Consider the following 18660-nt stretch of genomic DNA (forward strand, 5'->3'; position numbering starts at 1 on the left):
ACTGAGTGGTTAGGTCACTGCTAGGCACGATGTGGGCTTTAAAACAGCCAGGGACTTCCTGAGAGGGGAAGAGACCTGGAAGAACTGCCGTGGGAATCGGGGTAAGTCAGGAAGAGCTAAATAAAAGGAGTAAGGAGAAGCAGGGAAGGCATCCCTTAGAATAGATATCTTGAGAGTATAACAGACCCAATCAGAAATGTATGGTTTTTCATAACAACTCATCAGCCTGGAAGTAGAAGTAGCGGGCTTGTTCAGTGGAGGGTATCTTTGGTTATTGATACTAGAAAAGCCTGAAGCGCTCACAATGACGAGAGAGTTCAGTGTGGAAGTAAGTTTGCTGCAGATGCGAGTAAGGGCAGGGAAGGGTTTGTGGACTGGGAAACTGCAGCAGGTTGAGGGAGCCTCTCCTTTTTTTTTTTTTTTTTTTGAGATGGGGTGTCACTCTGCCACCCAAGCTGGAGTGCAGTGGTGTGATCTCTGCTCACTGCAGCCTCAGCCTCCCGGTTTTGAGCAATTCTCCCATCTCAACCTCCTCAGTAGCTGGGATTACAGGGGCGCACCACCACTCCTGGCTAATTTTTACATTTTTAGTAGAGACAGGGTTTCACCATGTTGGCCAGGCTGGTCTTGAACTCCTGACCTCAGGCGATCCACCTCCCTTGGCCTCCAAAAGTGCTGGGATTACAGGCATGAGCCACCATGCCCAGTGAGGGACCCTCTCCTTAAGAACAAAGGGTAGCTTCCATGCACCTTGTGGAAGAGAGAGATGGAAGGTCAGATGGTTGTGGTCAAAAAGGGGGAGTTTGACAGGTGGAGATCTTGGCAGTGGAGCAGTTGCTAATGAAGATGAAATCCAGAGCACATCTATACGAGTGAATAGACAATGTAAGATGATGTGAAGGCTACTGGAATAAGTTTGGGCAGAGAGACTGTGATTTAAGTCATGGCATTGAATTTGAGAGAATGATGGGAATAAAATGGATGGAAAGAAAGACCACAAGGCAAGTACTGCTAGGGCGGGATCCACAGAGGTCTGTGCAAAGGAACTGAAGTGGGTATGAGCAGCAGTAGAACCATCCAGCCTGGGCAGTGAAGAGATGCCCCAGAAGGGGTCATAGAGTATGAGACGTACTGGTACATCTCCTCTTGGCCTTGGGTTAGTTAGGGGGTGCAGTCTTCACTGGAGGTATTGTGAGGTGTTACCAGGAAGATCTCCTGGCAGTTAATGAGAGCAGGTGGAGGAATGGGGGAGGGAATGATGTAAGGTTGTAGGAAAGTTTGTTCTTAGTAGAATTTTAGTTCCAGAAAGATTTGGGAAAGTGTTTAGGATAATAGCTCTTAACTTTGGTGGCACAATAGAATAACCCAGGGAGTGTTTAAAAAAAAAACAAAACAAAACAACAAAACGACAACAACAAAAACATCCCAATACCCAGACCAATTAGATCCGAACCTGTGGGAGACCCTGGAGTAAGTTTTTATAAAAGCTTCCACCTGCTTCCCCTGTGCACTGAGAATTCCTGATTTTGGAAGAGCATGAGGGTGAGTCAGGAGGGGGGCAGGCCTGAAGGAGGAGGAGGCCTTCGGGAGGGACATTGCAAGAGGAAGTATTTCTGGGCAACGGCAGTTAGAGAAGCAATGAAATGGGAGATAGTATGGTGGGAACATTAACAGGGTGGCAAGAAGGCAGAATTTTAGTAATAAAGGGCTTTTTGAGCTAATCAGCCCGAAGTTTCCAATTCAAGCGTGGGTGTGAGGAAGAGATGGCGTGACTGAAATAATTGTCTCTTCGGTATGTTGGAGAAGCCATTTACCTATAAGTAGGATTTTGGTATTTCTGCATTATTCAAAGGCCATGAGGTGCAAGAAAGCCTCATCCATTATTCATGTTTGTTTCAGGCTAAGTGCTAGATCCCCAGATGCTTAGAATTTATAAATGTCTAGTTAGAAAGCATTGACCATGATACAGAGTGCTCGTGAGTTGTTTTTGCTGCTTAAACCTGTTCATCACTCTTTCTCACTATTGACCATTTGTGTCTTGAGTTCACTAATTATAATAATCAGAATTATTTTTATAAAATATTTTATTTTTGCATGTATTTGTGTGTGTTTGTTGGGAAGACAAGGTGCCTGGGACGAGAACTATGTGTGTGAATATAAAATATGTAAATCAAACACTTCAAATATGATGTAGGTCTTCTATGCATGCTTTTGCAATGATTTTTCTTGAAACTGTTGAAAAACTTTGCCTTAATCAGACCCCATAGCTCCCTACAGATACCATTTTCCCTAATTTAAACCTAGCATGATTCCTATCCTGACAGTGCTTTGGATGTATCACATTTGCAAGGAATATAGAAGAAATAACCTTAAGCTTTACATTAGAGCTGTGTGTTCACAACTTTTATTCAACATCACAAAATCCTACAGGCTCGACTATCAAAATTATATGCACTAACCCAGGAGGTCTCATGCCTTCCCCAAGACCATGCTGGTCAAATCCACCACGGTGAACAGATGATGGCAACAGGCTCCTAGCTCACCTTCCTGTTTCCACTCGTGCCGTCTCCAGTCTTTTCGCCTGGAGCCTGCTTCCCAGGGAACCTATCCCGGAACACTCAGTATTCATAACCAAGCACTACTCTCTGAACGGAAGCTCCAGATGGAAATACCCTGATATTCAGAAAAACTTTCTTTCCTTGGCTTCCTTGACTCATTTTTCTTCCATTTCTATTCCTAATCTGGCTGTTTATCCTTCTTTAGCTCTTTTGCTGGCTGCCTTTCCTCCTCCCTTGCAATGCCAGGGCTTTCCTTGGTCCCCAGTCTCTAGGGTACGGGTCTTCAAGCAACTTCACTTAGGGGCAGATCAGCCAGGCTGCAGCCAATTGCCTGGGCATGAAGCCTGCTTTCTCCACTTAACAGCTGTGTGACCTAGAGCAACTTACTTAAACTTTCTGTGCCTTGGATGATACATCTATAAAGTGTAGATAATGGTGTCTTATAGATCAAATGAAGATTAATGAGTTAATATAAAATACTTAGAATTTTGCCTAACATATAGAAGCTCTCAGTCATGCTGATTATTTTTATGATTATCTTCTCCCTCTACTCTCTCTTGATATTCTCCCTGACCACTGTGGATAACAATTATCAACATAATGTAGGTTTCTGAATCTCTATATTAAGATCTGCTCTCTGTTCCGAGAACCATATCTATATTTCTAACTGTGCCTTGGGCATCTGTTATAGATGCCCAATTCATACCTCTAATTCAGTATTCTAAAAGAAAAGGCACAGTTATGGACGGATGTCTGTGCCCCCGCAAATTCATATAGTGTAGTCCTAATCCCTAGTGTGATAGTATTAGGAGGAGAGGCCTTTGGAAGGTGATTAGGTCACAACGGTGGTGCCCTTAGGAATGGGATTAGTAACCTTGTAAAAGAGATCCCAGAGAGCTGTCTCCCCATCTCTCCACCACGTGAGGACACAGCAGAATGTCAGCAGCCTGTCACCCAAAAGAAGGTTCCTCACCAGAGCCCACCCACGCTGGCACCTTGATCTCAGATTTTCAGCCTCCACACTGGAAGTCTGGGTTGGAACTGTGAGAAAAAAACATTTGTTGTTTAAGCCACCCAGTCTGTGGTACTTTGTCAGAGCGGCCCAAACTGTCTAAGACAGGCACCTTCTCAACACGCCAAGGCCTCCTGCCCCCTGAGTTTGCTTCTGTGACTTAGAGGCAGGAACTTGACCTTCTGCCCCAACCCATTGAGCGTTCGTCAGGGGATTCTCAAAAGGCCACTTGAGTAGGACCTTTTAGGCTTGTTCTCTTCATCTCACTGCCCCATCACCATCCAGCTCCATCACCCGTTCCTGCATACTTTGACTCACCTTTTTGCTGAAGTCAGGCTGATATTTCTAACATGTATTTTCAATCATGCCTTTTTTCTGTTTAAACCTATCCAATCCCCATTAACTTAATAACTGAATCTCAACTTCTCTCTCGGCCATGAAGGTCCATCTAGACAAAATTCTTATCTTACCAGAAATAATATGCCTGTAGAGAGTCTTTTTTTTTTTTTTTTTGGAGACGGAGTGTTGCTCTGTCGCCCAGACTGGAGTGCAGTGGCACCATCTCGGCTCACTGCAACCTCTGCCTCCCAGGTTCACGCCATTCTCCTGCCTCAGCCTCCCGAGTAGCTGGGACTACAGGTGCCCACCCCCACGCCTGGCTAACTTTTTTGTATTTTTAGTAGAGACGGGGTTTCACCATGTTAGCCAGGATGGTCTCCATCTCCTGACCTCGTGATCCACCCACCTCAGCCTCCCAAAGTGCTGGAATTACAGGTGTGAACCACCACGCCCAGCCAAGGGTCTTTATTTATTGTTTACTTCTGTGTTTATTCATGCTGTTCCCTCCACCTAGGAATCCTGTATTTTTCCCTTCACTGTTGCTGGTCAAAACCTAATCCTCCATTAGGGCTAATCATCAACTGTTAGCTCCTTTTCAGATTCCCTCAAAGTAATAATGCCTCTGTCTCCTGAGCCCCCACATAGCACTTTGCATGTCAGCCACTGTGGCATTTCTCACCCTCTGACTTACCTCCTCAACCTTGGCATACTTCTTTTATTCCTCCTTTTATATCATAACTTCCTCAAAGGCACTTACTATATCCCTTAAAGCTTCGAATGGGATAAAATGGATGGCAATAATCACACCAGGAATTAAGCTCATTTATTCTGCAAAGCAGCAGCCTGTTGTCAAATGCTAACCCGCTCCCTCACAGCCCTCATAAAAAGAATGGGAAAGCATATAAATGAAGCAGCACACCAGAGGAACATACAGTGTGAGCAATTATGCCAATTCCTTTTATAGGAAGAACGCAGCTGAGATAAACATGGAAGCAGATTATTTACCATCCACGGGTCTCGTTGCCAAATTCTTCTAAATTTTTCATTAAAAGAAATCAAGGAAGGTAAACAAAGTAGCCCTTGGGAGGAATCAGTGTAAACAGCTCATATATCTGCGTGGCCTCAGAGAAATGTCTATCTTTTTTAACTGCATCCTTTGGGGCCAAACACATGTGTCCACACACTTGGGTGCACACACAGAGTCACGTCTCCAGGTGTGCACAGCCGTGCAAAACCTTGGCTTCCAGGTGAAGGTGAAGAGGGCAGGCTAGGTGGGAGGCACTTACCTTCAGGGCATCCTGGGTGTCATCCAGACAGTAGACTCGGATGCTGTACTCCAGCGAGGAGCAGCACAGGGGCCCAAAGATGGCCAGCTTCAGGCGCTTCGCAGCCGCTTTGGTGGTGGAATGCCCGACCAGGGCGTAGGTGCTGAGGTTCTCTGTGAGGATGTGGCAGGCCTCTGCGTCCAGCTGAATGTAGCAGGGGGTGGTAAAGTTTTCCTCCCCGACCACCACCACATCCTGGGGGACAAAAAGGAAGGGCCATGGCTAAGCCACCCAGGACGCATGCCGGCCACCAGGGATAGTGGTGAATGGCAGTGGGTAGAGCAGGACCTATCCTTTACTTGGCCTTTTTCTCTCTCAGATTTTATAATCTGTCTACTTAAGTTCTTCATCATTGTATCTCTTTCTACCATTGTCTTTACACTGAGAATATTCTTCATTTAGATGTCCTTCAGTTTGCATCTTTTGATCTTCTAAGAATCTACATTTTCCCTAAAAATCTGTACGTGTAAAAAGAATTAGATAAATTAAAGAACTGTGCAATAATATATTAATATGCAATTCTACTATATTCTTTCAAAACTCATCTGACAGTTTCTTCCTACAGAAATACACTGCTTTTTCTAAGTAATCTTGGCTGTCAGGTTCTAAGAAAAGCAAGACATGACAAATTCCATGACACATAAGATACATTTCTCTATTACTTTGTATGTGTCATTAAACAGTCTACTCTTTCAGACATTGAAAACATTTAGCATGAAATAAAAATAAATGGAAGTGATTTTTATTTAAAAAAAACCAGTTACTAATTCAACCAAGTTTTGATTCATCTATATGGTTCAGGCCACAGAATACATTAGCCGAAAGACCACGTATGGGATGCAGAAACCAAGGGTTGGGATTCCGAATGCATCTTGGGGCAACCAGGTAACAGAGGCATGTGAAGCAGGCAGGGCCACAGACAAGGAGGAATGATGGAGCCTGTGGCGAACCAGAGCGCGTGCCTATCTAAAGAGCTCAGCCTCTGCTGGGCTTTGGCCTATGGCTGCTATGCAGGAATGCAGGCCAAGTATGGACAAAGCCTCACATGTTCCAAGACAGACTGGAGGTTCAGATTTTAATGTGAAATCTTCCAACTTTTAATTAACTCAAATTTAAAAGACAATTTCAGGCAGGAGAAATCCACGTGTGAGCATGAGTCAGTCTCTGCACTGTCAGAGACAGAGTCAGAAAGTCTCTCTGCAGGGGCAGGAATCATGTCGACTTTGCTTCCCACTGTATTCCAGTGGGTCTGGCTCAGGATGAGTGTCCCATAACCATTTGCTGAAACAGTGAATGAACACTTTGTTATACATTTAGTTCAGAGGGCTACACAAAGATGTGAAAGAGGTCGCCACCTAGGTTATTATTTATTATGCCTTGCAACATGATCTGAGCTATAATAAGAGCTGTGTTTTAATAGCATCAGTGAAATAATTTCTTCTACTGAAACTATGCCCCCAGAGGAAGTCTCTAAAAAGGAAAAGAGAGAAAGAAGCTCAGAACCTCCAGGTTTATTTCAGTCCCAAAAGACACCTGGAAAGAAGCTGCTTTCTCCAGGACAAAGGAAACCCTCTGGTATCCCCTAGTGGTGACATGGTACAGAAAGGTTCCTAGAAGACATGGCCAAAGAGTAACGATGCCCATGTCCCAATCAGTCACAAGTACAAGGGGGCTTCCATGAGGACTGTCCTCTTCTACTTTCCTCATCTACTCAGTTTATTGTTACTGTTGTTGTTATTGTTACTACTCAAACCCAGAAATGGATAGGGTAATAGGAAGAGAATCATGCAAACAATTTAGGATCACTTTGGATTAAAGGACGTTTTTCAGATACATCATTTAAAGCTTAAAGAGAATTAAAGTTAGATCTGGTTAAATCTGGTCTTAACTCAGCATAAAGTATATTTATTTATTTATTATGTACGTTTTGGCAAGCAGTGATCCCCCGATATGGTCAAGAGTAGAACATGCCCCTAGGAGGGAAATCCCAGTGAATCCCAGGGATGCTCTCGTACTCTTCTACATCTAATACTATATTTTCTTAAAATATTAGGAGCTAGAATCTTCATGTGTATCTTTTCTAAAAATTTTTTTCCTAAAAAATTATCATAAGTAATCACAAAGCATATAATATATACTTTGCCTATTATAACTTCCTATTTTATATGTTTTACATTTTATACAACTATAAATATAAAGTATAGTTTTAAAATTATTGAATATTTTTGGATAAACATATTACTGAAATATAGGTGCTAAGTAGGGGGTTCTAATATAAAGAACTGGACTTGTCTTTAAGAAGTTATGATGGCAACAGTCGCAGAGCCAGAATGCTGCGGATTTTCTTCCTTCTAGTGGAGCTTTGGAGACATACCCTTTCTGTTTTTCAAGCTTAAGTTCACAAGAACTCTATCCCAGGTACATGTCTGCAAGTAAGTGCCTAACATTTTCTGACCCAGTTGCAACGTTTTTGTGCCTGCAAATTATATACATATATATACATGTACTTTTTTTTTTTTTTTTTTGAGATGGAATCTCACTCTGTCGCCTAGGCTGGAGTGCAGTGGTGTAATCTCAGCTCACGGCAACCTCTGCCTCCCAGGTTCAAGTGGTTCTCCTCCCTCAGCCTCTTGAGTAGCTGGGATTATAGGCGTGTGCCACTGCACCCAGCTAATTTTTCTATTTTTAGTACAGACGGGGTTTCTCCATGTTGGCCAGGCTGGTCTCAAACTCCTGACCTTATGATCCACCTGCCTTGGCCTCCCAAAGTGCTGGGATTACAGGCATGAGTCACCCCATAGACATCTATATGTATATATTATATATATACACATAATATATATACATATATATAATCTATATTCTGAAAGGGACATGTCTACAGCTCTTACGTGTACTTTTCCTATGAGTTATCTAATGAGTGACCATCATTTTCTGTGTGCTTATCAATCAGAAGATATAACACTCAGGAACTAGTCTGCCTGCCTGTTTCTCTCTCATTTTGAGGGTGAGCTAAAATTCCACTCCTCATGTTTTGCTTTATAAATAATAGGCCTTCCATAATTGCTCCTACTTATCTGCATGGATTATTCTTGCATAGCATCTTTATCCCGACAGCAGCTCACCTCCCACTGTCCCTGTGCTGCCTGGTTCTTGAGCAGTATCTTCCAGTCCTCGGTATTGGGGTCTGCGCAGTGATGCATAGTGAGGACGACAGGGCGGGTGAGCAGAGCTCCTGGGGGCCCACAGCTCACCACAGGGGTCAAAAGTGTCTGAGAGTCATCCATGGGTGGCCTGGGAGGAGAGCAGAGCATGGCATCAGTGACATTTCCATTGTATTTATGAACTATACACTTGGGTTCTGAATGCAAACAGGTCAAGTAGTTTTCTCTTGGAATTCTTTTTTTTTTTTTTCTGGGGTGTTGGGGAGAGGAAATGGGTGATGCAGAATTAAATGCTCTTTATATCAAGACCTTGATCTTGCAGGACAGGAACTCTTTATGATAACAACAAATTTGCCAGCATCTCTTTGATCCCCTTCCCTCCGACACCGGTCTTTTTGTGGTAGCTTCCTCTGAATTTATGTACAGACACTTTCAAGATGGAATGAGAATGAACAGAGTCCCTATGAAGTTACAGAACCAGATTTTCTGATAATTCTTGCCACTGGTCTCACAGGGTTTTAAATACTTCTGTGGTTTCAGGACCTGACTTGAAAAATACTTTTAAAAAATCATTTCAGAATGAGGACACTCTAGAACTAAACTTAGTCCAAATGACTTTCCGGAATAATTTAGGCTAGTACAGCAGATTTATTATTTCAAATATGACTAGAAAGAATATAGAACTGTATTTATACAGCAACTTAAAATGAGATCTCTTTACTTGTATAGTTCATACTCAGAGAATCGGGGCAGAAAGAATCCCCAAAATGCAGATTCTTTATTTTTATATATAAAAATTGCCTTACATCTTTTCCCTAGCAAGACTGTAATCAACAAGCAAATGGATAAATTAACCTAACCCATCAGTAAATTTGTGAAGATATAGCTCCAAAGGTGTTGAGTGGATTGCCCCTAGTCTCACAACTAAGTGCTAGTTAGTGCTGAGACGAACATAAATGCCTTCTCAATGACAATATTCAAACTCCTCAATCAGAATAGCAGAGCTTTTGAAATCATGAACTCACAGAATTTTAGAAGGACCCTTGGTGGTCATTGGGCAGCACCTTCCATCCAGCCAGAACCCCTCTACAACATGGCTGATATATAGTTAGTGCTATAGACACATCCGGAATTGTGGTCCACTACTGCTAAAAGGTCACCTCGTTTACTATAAACTCAAATTTACAAAATATTCTTACTTAAAATGAGCACAGCCTGACTTCCTGAAATTTCTCGGTATGTATCCTTGGTTTGCTTTCGATGCTACATTGTTTCATATACTTGGAGATCATTATGATGTCTCTACAGTCTTCTTTATTACAGACCAAACAACCTCAGCCTCAGCTGGAATAGCATGGTTTCCAGATCTCTCCTTGGGTTTCTATCTTCATTTTCATATGGATGCTTGTCATTGTTTTCCAGGTCCTCGTTAAAGTAGTGGCATCTTGGACTCAACACTCACATAGACAGTATGAGAGAACATTTTCTTTGATTTGCAATCTGTGTTTATATTCTTGCCTCACAAAATTGTTGCTCTTGATTATTCCCAATCAAGGAATTACTTATAAATATTATTTAGCAGGCTCCAGTTACATGGGAAGATGGAGATAGTATGGTTAAGCATTTCCTTTATAAAATGAAGCAATGCAGCTCCAAGGAAGTTAAGAAATTTGTTAAAGCTAACCACTCTAAGTATTCCTAACATGAAAGGCTCTTAGGCTAAGTCTAAGGATGTGGTTCTTAGGCTAAGTCTGGTTCCATGATTGTAATGATGGCTTTTAAACCTAGGTACAGAAATTTATATTTAGCTTTTCATTTGCACTTCATAGTTTCAAGGTAAATTTTGGTTCATCTATTTCTTAATGCTGTATCTTCCCTCCAAACATTGGCTATCTCTTCTAGTCTTTTCTCCTTCCTAAATCTGATATGCTTGCCATTTATCTTCTCATTCTAACCATTGATAACTTTGCAACACAAGAATAGAGCAAGGGCAGAGACCTTTTCAATGACACCATTTTAAACCTCTTTCCAGTCTGACATGAATACTTTGAGCTATTAGTTCCACCAAATATAAACCCAGTAAATGGACATTGTTCAGTTCACATTTTTTGATTGAATTCACATATACATCACAAGGGACATATACAACTCCTTTATAATTGCAAAGGTCACTTGAAATGGATTTTTCTCTAGTTTTTGTTTGTGGTTTACCCATTATTTATTACATATTCCAGAAGTTAGCTTTTATCTATGGGTACCCTTGTTGAACACTCAATGAATGGTAGCAGTTATTATTATTTTTAATATTGTTGGAAGACAAGTATCCATGGATTTCTCATGTTTATGCATGGATGTTTGTATAGCAATTACCTTGAAAGATAAAGACAATGTCTACTTCTGGAGCAAATGGCAGGCATGTCTACTCATTATAAAAGACTCAGGTTCCCTAAGCTCACAGGTCCTTTTCTGGAATGCAACCATTGAGTGTGTAGACTTCATCTGAACATTTTTGCATCACCATTTCTAAAATGGGGCTCACAAAATTGGCACAAAAATGATGGTACTCTGTATAATGCTATCGCTGTGGGTAGTAAGCTGTCCGTTGTCTCTGATCCACACATCTTGTGTCTTTTATCAGCATGCATACAACTGTAGCAGCGAACTTGGTAGCTCACAAGCAAGTTTAAGTCTTAGAGCTTTCACAGTTGACTATTAGTTCTAAGAACACAATTAAAATTTGGTATCTGTTCCCCTTAATAACTCTTGGCTATCACTGCTTCCTCTCTTGTTCTAAAATTGCACTAGGATCTCACCAACCTATGGCTTTTCTTTCTTGCTATTTAGAAAACCAACACAAATTTTACCTACTTTTAGTCTTTTAAGAGCATTTCCATTCTCTTTAAATAACAATACCCTTTCCTCCATTAAATCTAACGTTATTTAGGTACTTGGGAATGTACTTAAATTTGGAACTATAGGGTTATTGGGAGCAACCTGAGACCTCATTACTATCCCCATTACCACCTTGGTTTTCACTTTCTCTTAACCCAATTTGTCCTTCTTCCAGTGTGAAATTCACTCTCTAACAACACAAGTCAAGTTCTACTTTCACCACGTCATAGTTAACACTATACTATCTGCCTTAAGCGGTGACTTCATTATTGCTTAATTCTATTTTTTGTATCCTGGAGGGGGAAAAAAAACAATGATTGCATTTTTCTGAGCACTACTCTTACCTTCCAGTTACAAGTGTACCTTGAGAAGTGAACATTAAACTTTTAAGAAAGTAGACTAGAGTGGAATCTATTCCAAGTGGTCTTTGCAATATAGTTGGGGATTGGAAACATCTATCTCTCAGTCTGGTGTTAGCAGCCGGTGCTTGAGGCAGGAAGGAGGAGGGGTCCTTCTCACCACTGACTTGGAACAGAAGGGAGAAGGCTCCCTGCTGGACTGGGGAGCTGTCAGACCTGTACTCTCCAAGTACACCCCTGGCATGCAATATTGATGGGCACCATTCTTGGAGGAGGGATAGCAAGGGAAGGAGGGAGGAAGGAGGGGCAGTAGGTGTCAAAAGAATTTATTAACCCAGTGAGGTGCAAGAATGTAATGAATAGGGAAGTGGTGAAGTGGAATTCTTAACAGGGAATGAGAAACAAAGAAGAAATAATGATAAGATTCTCTTATAGGCTTTCAAGATGAGAGAAATAACATTGAAATTGGAAATATCTGAGCATATATGGAAGGAGTTACGCAGGATAAGATTTAACTATGTGAACACTAAGGTCAGAGTGTGTAACATATTTCCTTTATTTATACAAAGGAAGCTATTAAATGACACAGAAGAAAATAGCAGAAAATAAATATCTCAGATTCATGTTTTTGCAGAGAACGGCTTCCCTCTTTATGTCTTATGTGTTTTCTAAGCAATTCAAGTAGTCTGTAAATATTAATTGCAGATGATATGGCAATGAACATAGAACAAAAATTAGCTGCAGAAGCAGCAATTAAGTATAAATTTCAGCAAAGAACAATGATTAAAATTTTAAATGTTTTCCAAAGTCCAACAAGGATAATATTCAAGTAAATGATGGATGGGTGCTGAGTCCTCTAGGGACAAAGCCCACAGAGAGAAATTTCAGTTTTCTGTCAGAAATATTTTCTCATCTTTTGCTTGTTGTTGTCAGTGAGGAGAACTTCTTTTTTTTTTTTTTTTTTTTTTTTGAGATGGAGTCTCGCTCCGTCGCCCAGGCTGGAGTGCAGTGGCCGGATCTCAGCTCACTGCAAGCTCCGCCTCCCGGGTTTACGCCGTTCTCCTGGCTCAGCCTCCCAAGTAGCTGGGATTACAGGCACCCACCACCACGCCTGGCTAGTTTTTTGTATTTTTTTTTTTAGTAGAGATGGGGTTTCACCGTGTTAGCCAGGATGGTCTCGATCTCCTGACCTCGTGATCCGCCCGTCTCGGCCTCCCAAAGTGCTGGGATTACAGGCTTGAGCGACCGCGCCCGGCCTCATCAGTGAGGAGAACTTCTAATCAAGAGTGCATAGTTTACAAAACTTTCACATAAGCCTTTGCATTTGCTGCCATGGTACACTTTTAAGGTAGTGTATGTCTTTTACCTCTTTTCCAGAAGAGGAAATTGAAATCTACAGATATTAACACACTTGCCTAAGGATGCAAAACTGGGTAGGTTTCAAACACAAATCATTTAATTTCTTTCACACGATGCCGTATTTTGGGTTGCTTAGAGTGGGTTTAAGTCCTTGCGAAACTATTCCTGTCTGTTTCCTAGAGCAGGCTCAAGGAAAGAATCTGTCTCCATCCACCTCTGTGGGAACAGGAGGTGCCTTCTAGTGATGGACATGTCTTTTGTCTGGTCCCTTAGGATGATAATACCACCCTAGGCTCAGCTGCCTTTTAAAGCACAGCCCTTCACACATAACTGGCAACTTGAAATATTTGCACTCTAGGTACCTGACAGGGAATATCTAACTCACTTGCTATCAAAAACTCAATTGTGCAAAAATAATATTTATGAAAGCCACTCCAAAGGGCGTGCCACCATTTCCCTAGACAGGCCAAAATCTACCCCTGGATTAAGCCAGAACTGATAAGTTTTATGCTTATCTACCTCCACTGAGGAACACTGATAGAAGTGGCCCTTGAAGCTCATTGCTGTTTTTAAGTATGCTGTTCATTGCATTAGCAAAATGTCTTCTTTATGAGGAACCAAAGGAAAAATAATTGAGTTTCTTCTGAGAATATTTTTTTCCCTCACGGACATGCGGATCTTGTAATTTAACACATCCCCTTCTTGAAAGGCTTAGAAATAGTAAATTTACGACCTGGTACTAGCAAATGTGCTGGGAATTATACCAACTATTTTATATTCTAACTGCTCGCCTACTTTATCTTATCTTTTATAACTTTATTTTCCCCACTTTCTTACCTTTTTATCCACTTACTTAAATTTATTCCTCTTATTGAGAAGAAGTGTTTTCATAAACTACCTTGAAGCATTTCTTTATAAGTGGGATTTCAATAAATGAACATTGTCAAGAACAGTATGAGGATAAGATTTAAATATACCTGGACTCACTAACTCCCACTGTTAGCCTTTTTATAGCTCTTCTTTCAAACTGAGGAACTTGAGGCTCATGAATGAGAAAGGACTCTACTAAAAGGAGAAAGATCACTGTGTTTCCTTGAGACAGAATAATGTCAGCTACTATTTTACAAAGTTCCAAAAAATAACATGATAAGTCAATCTATCTCTACACAATTACCTACACAGGGAATTTTGGACATTTATCTTCACACATTACTGTATTATTTATATTTAATAGATATATATGATAGTGTCAGTTGCCACACTACTATTTCACATCTTAAACTATTGCTAAGGGGATTTCACCAATTAAAAAAAAAAAAATCCTAAACGCCACTAATGTCCCACAGTTGACAAATCTAACAATCTTTTTGTTGTTCTTCCTCTTTCTTTACATTTTTACTTTAATAACACCTCGTGTTAAGGCTCCATCTTGGAGCTCTCTTTATGTTTGATTTTTGAGAACCTATTTATACCACGTTTTTTTTTGCTACCCTTACAAACCTTCATACTTTCATTCAGAAATATTCATTGAGGAGCCACTACTCCTAACACCGTAATATGTTAAGTCCTGTGCTAGATGCAAACTCTTCATTTGCCTTATCCTTACATGCTCTGTCTAGTTTCTCTTATCACAGTCAAACCTTCGTAGGACTATTTCTTAAAGTTCTTTCCCCAGTTCTTTCTGCCCCTGCATGTTCTCGGCTGGAGGTTCCTTCCCTGCCATGACTTCACTTCCACGTGCCTAGCAGGAATCCACATTTCCACTCACACTGAACGCATCCAAACTGGAATCTGTCCTCTCCCCTGGAGCCACCGCTGCTTCTCACCTTTCTCACAATTCTCACAGCGCCCCAGGCTTGATTCTTGAATCTATTCTGTGCGTTCTGCCCCTCCTTTGCAACACTTCTAGCAAGCTGTGAAATAGTTTCTCTTCTGAAATAGATTCTCTTGATACCCTCCCCATTCTCTCAGACTGGGACCTGGGCTCACCCTCCGGCCTGGCTCCTCCTCCTCCTCTCTCCTCACACCTGCATTACTGCCAGGGCCCACCCAGGCACCAAGCCTTCTGGGCAAGTCCTTCTGTTCCCTCCACCGATGCATCCCGCGCACTGTCACCGGATCAATCTTTAAAAAGCGCTGCTATTCCTGTGTCACTCAGCTGCTCAGCAACTCCGTGGCTCCCCACAGTTTATAAAAAAAGGTGTTCTATTTACCTTTGTATTTGGAATTTCTAAACTGATTTATTCACCTTTTGATAAAACTACGAGGTGAGTACAGAATGCAGAGAAAAGGGAAAATCAACTTTCATATCTTCAACTCAAATTGTTTTCCGACAAGAATCGATACAGGACAAAATTTCAGTCTAGGTCGGGTTCACTTGTGCAAACTGCTACTAGAAACAAGGCAAAAAGGCCCATGTTAGCAGCATTAATTGTGGAAATTGTATCCACCAGGAAAACAAAGGCTTCTCCGCCTCTCCGGAGATCTGTGAAGCAGGAGAGGCAGAAATCCTGAGCACGGCCTTGCAGCTCTGCACCCTCTTTGGTCAGAGACCGCTTGTCCCATCTCTGTGGCTCATTCAGGCTCTTCAGCTGCCAGCTTGCACTTTCGCTTAGAGCATATTCCGTAATGATAAGACCCCTCTTGTCACATTCACTATGCCACATGTAATTAAGTTCACGCCTCCCTTCAGACAATTCACATCCACAGATGACCAGCTGGATACCATCCAGCTGGAAACATACCCAGTTTGCGATGCAATAAAAGGAATCAGAGAGAAGGAAAATGGAGAAAAATGCTCAGAATTTTCCTACGAATGCATAGTAACATCACGGCTCCTGATGTCCTCACAGGAGTCTTCTCCCAAAGAAGTTCTGTCTTGTATCATGTGTGGATAGAAAGGATCTTTAGTGAGCAATAGAAAGTGTCTCCAAAAATGCACCATAATACGTAGGCAGAGGTTTGGTTTGTGCATTGGTGCGATGGAGGAGGATGGCACATTAGGAAGCAGAAAGTGCTTTGTGATCAGAAAAGCCTGAGTTTGAATTCTGCCTTGCTAAGGTATTAACTATGAAACCTTGGCTATGGAACCCAATTCCCCTGTGCCTCAGTTTCTTCATCTTTAAAGTGGAGCTCATCACAGCTTGCAGAACGTAGTGAGAAGTAAATGAAATTAAGAGTTTGCTGGATGAAGGGCAGGGATGCTTTGTATTACGACTATATCCTAAAGCACATTCTTGCCATTGTGTTTTACAATAAATATGCATCTGGTTCATAACAGAAAACTAGTGACAAGAAGACTTCTTATTTATCCGAAACAGTTATCCTCCTGTGTTTGTTCCTTGGTTCATGGTCTCTGGTGCATATTTTCTTTTGAGATCTTGAGGTTTTCCTAGCTTCATTTTTATACACAGAACTTCTTTTATGAACACCAAATTCAACAGAGGAATTCCCTCTGCACCTAACTTCAGATGGTAGGCATAGCAAGGAGTGATTGATAGTTTCCTTTTCATTATAGTCAAAGGCAGAGGACCCTAAAAACAGAAAAGTGTCTAGCTTTATCAATTTTCTGTTTTCTCTTTCTTTCATCTAAAATGTACAATTATCCTGGTTCTGCTGCCAAGGAAAGTATGGGAAGAGCAGGCACGTGAATGCACACCTCTTTCAGCTCCAGCCTGTGCCTGCAGCAGCCCCTTAAGGCTTGATCTTCAGCTGCAGATAATGATAATCGGATGGAAAATAAGGAGCCCAGGCACCTTACTGTTAATCACCATAAAGCACAAGCAAATACTTATTTCTGTTTAAACAAAATGTCCATGCTGGCAAAGGCCTTGATGGATAGATCTTAATGCTAACCTTGATTCCGGATGAGAGGAAGAAAAATAAAATAAAATAAAGAGATCGTGTAGTTTGCTAATCTTCTTTTCTCCTGATGCAAAAGAAGGGAGCTTTGAGGGCCTGTGAATGTTGCTTTGCATTGGGAATGAAAAAAATGAATATTTGATGTGAGTAAATACAAGCCTTTTAGTGATTTTCTGTTGCTCAAATTTAAGGCATGAATAATGCTCAAGAATTGTATTATTTTCTTAGACAGGCTAGTATTTATGTAGGTGGAAGTACACCACCCGAGGAAAAAAATGTTCTGGGTCACACCAATTATAAATGCCAATATCTCCACCTGAGAGCATAATAAAAAAGCTTTACAGCTAGTGAAGAACAAGACTAAACATGGATGTTTTTCTGAGGATGAGAGCTGGGAAAAGAAAAGGTATAATGCGTTATAATGATAACGTAGTTGTGCACTGTCACTCATGCTTTATACTCAGAGCTCAGGGCTGAGGAGCCGATGCTTTTCCCCTTGGGAGAAACAATGATAATTACATGATGAGGATCTCCATTTTAACAACATCTTTCATTTTAAGATCTCGGTGTACTTCAGAAGCATTAATCAGGCTTCTAAAGCACTTTTTAACACATGCATTTTATATGGAAACTAATCAAGAAAGACCCAGAACGATTTGTGAAAGGCCAAAATGAAAATCGAATTTAGGACTTCTCAACGCCTCTTGTTATTTTTACTTAAAATAACTTCATCTTTATGATTATGAAACATTCTAAACAAAACCTTTTAATTCAATCTAGTTTTAATCAATCCTAGACCCATTCGGAACGGCCTAATGTGGAATTTATAAGTGCTAAATATAAGAAGGAAATTGGTAACACTTAAGCTAGAAGACAGTCACAAAAGGAAGAATCCATGGGTCAGAATTAAGGGCTAGGCTGAGTGGGAGTGGTAGGGATTGGGGGAGTTGTTCAATGCTTTGTGACCTTTGACTCTGTAATAGGAACAGGCTGGATTTCTGAGCCGGGTCCCATGAAGTTGATGTCTCTCTGTCTACCCACATGTCTCTCCGGACAATCTAGGGATCACATTTCTGGACATTTTTCCAGGAAATATGGCAACATGTCCACTTGGGAAAAAGTTCTCTAGCCTTCTACCCATATTCAAGATCTGCAAAAGTGTCTGGAGCTTCGAAGACAAAGAGAAGTAAAACCTGACCTCTTGTAGGTCAAGGGAAAAATAATGTACGCCAGAAGCAAGGCACTTAAGACAAAAATATGTTGGGTTTATTGTCTATTGTACAATTCTCCTCCAAGTTAGACATTGGTAAAGTCAGTGCACCAGAAAACGCATATTTACCTCATAGTTTCTTTCCTGTGTACAGTCACATACATTTCGTAGACTCTCCCTTGGGGAATGGCCCCAGCGGGAATCAGCAAGCTGACTCCTGAATAGCAAAAGAGAAAAGCAGTCATATAAGACCTAGGAATCAAAGCTTTTGCAGCACGTAAAAGGGAATGAGGAGATTTTGTGACCGCACAGCCACAAGCCTGCTTCGTTTTCTCTAAAGACATGTAAATATTCCGAGTTGCTCTGTTTTCCTTCCTTGTTGGCCTCCTTACCACAGCTCCCTCTGAACTCTTATGGAATTACTTAAAGGAATGATGTAACTTTTTAAACGCTTGTTTTATTTAAGGAACAGACAGATGGTTCCACTGTTGTTTTCCTTGCAAGACAAGGGGAAAACCAACAATTGTTCAAAATTTCAAACAGCTGTAATGATGCATCATTTCCAATTTTTTGAAAATCCC

General features: G+C 41.2%; 1 protein-coding gene across 2 annotated transcripts in view; it reads right to left on the bottom strand.

The window, feature by feature from the left end:
- Positions 1 to 18660, bottom strand: part of UNC5C (unc-5 netrin receptor C) — a 381402-nt gene that overhangs the window by 29002 nt on the left and 333740 nt on the right. For both annotated transcript variants that reach the window (XM_003898984.5, XM_009207211.4), the window contains 3 exons: positions 18209 to 18296; positions 8360 to 8528; positions 5196 to 5429 (listed from right to left, as the gene is read on the bottom strand). In XM_003898984.5, the coding sequence (XP_003899033.2) occupies positions 5196 to 5429; positions 8360 to 8528; positions 18209 to 18296 (491 nt within the window). The remainder of the gene's footprint in view (positions 1 to 5195; positions 5430 to 8359; positions 8529 to 18208; positions 18297 to 18660) is intronic.

This window comes from Papio anubis, chromosome 3 (assembly GCF_008728515.1).
Source record: "Papio anubis isolate 15944 chromosome 3, Panubis1.0, whole genome shotgun sequence".
In the NCBI taxonomy this organism is placed as follows: domain Eukaryota; kingdom Metazoa; phylum Chordata; class Mammalia; order Primates; family Cercopithecidae; genus Papio; species Papio anubis.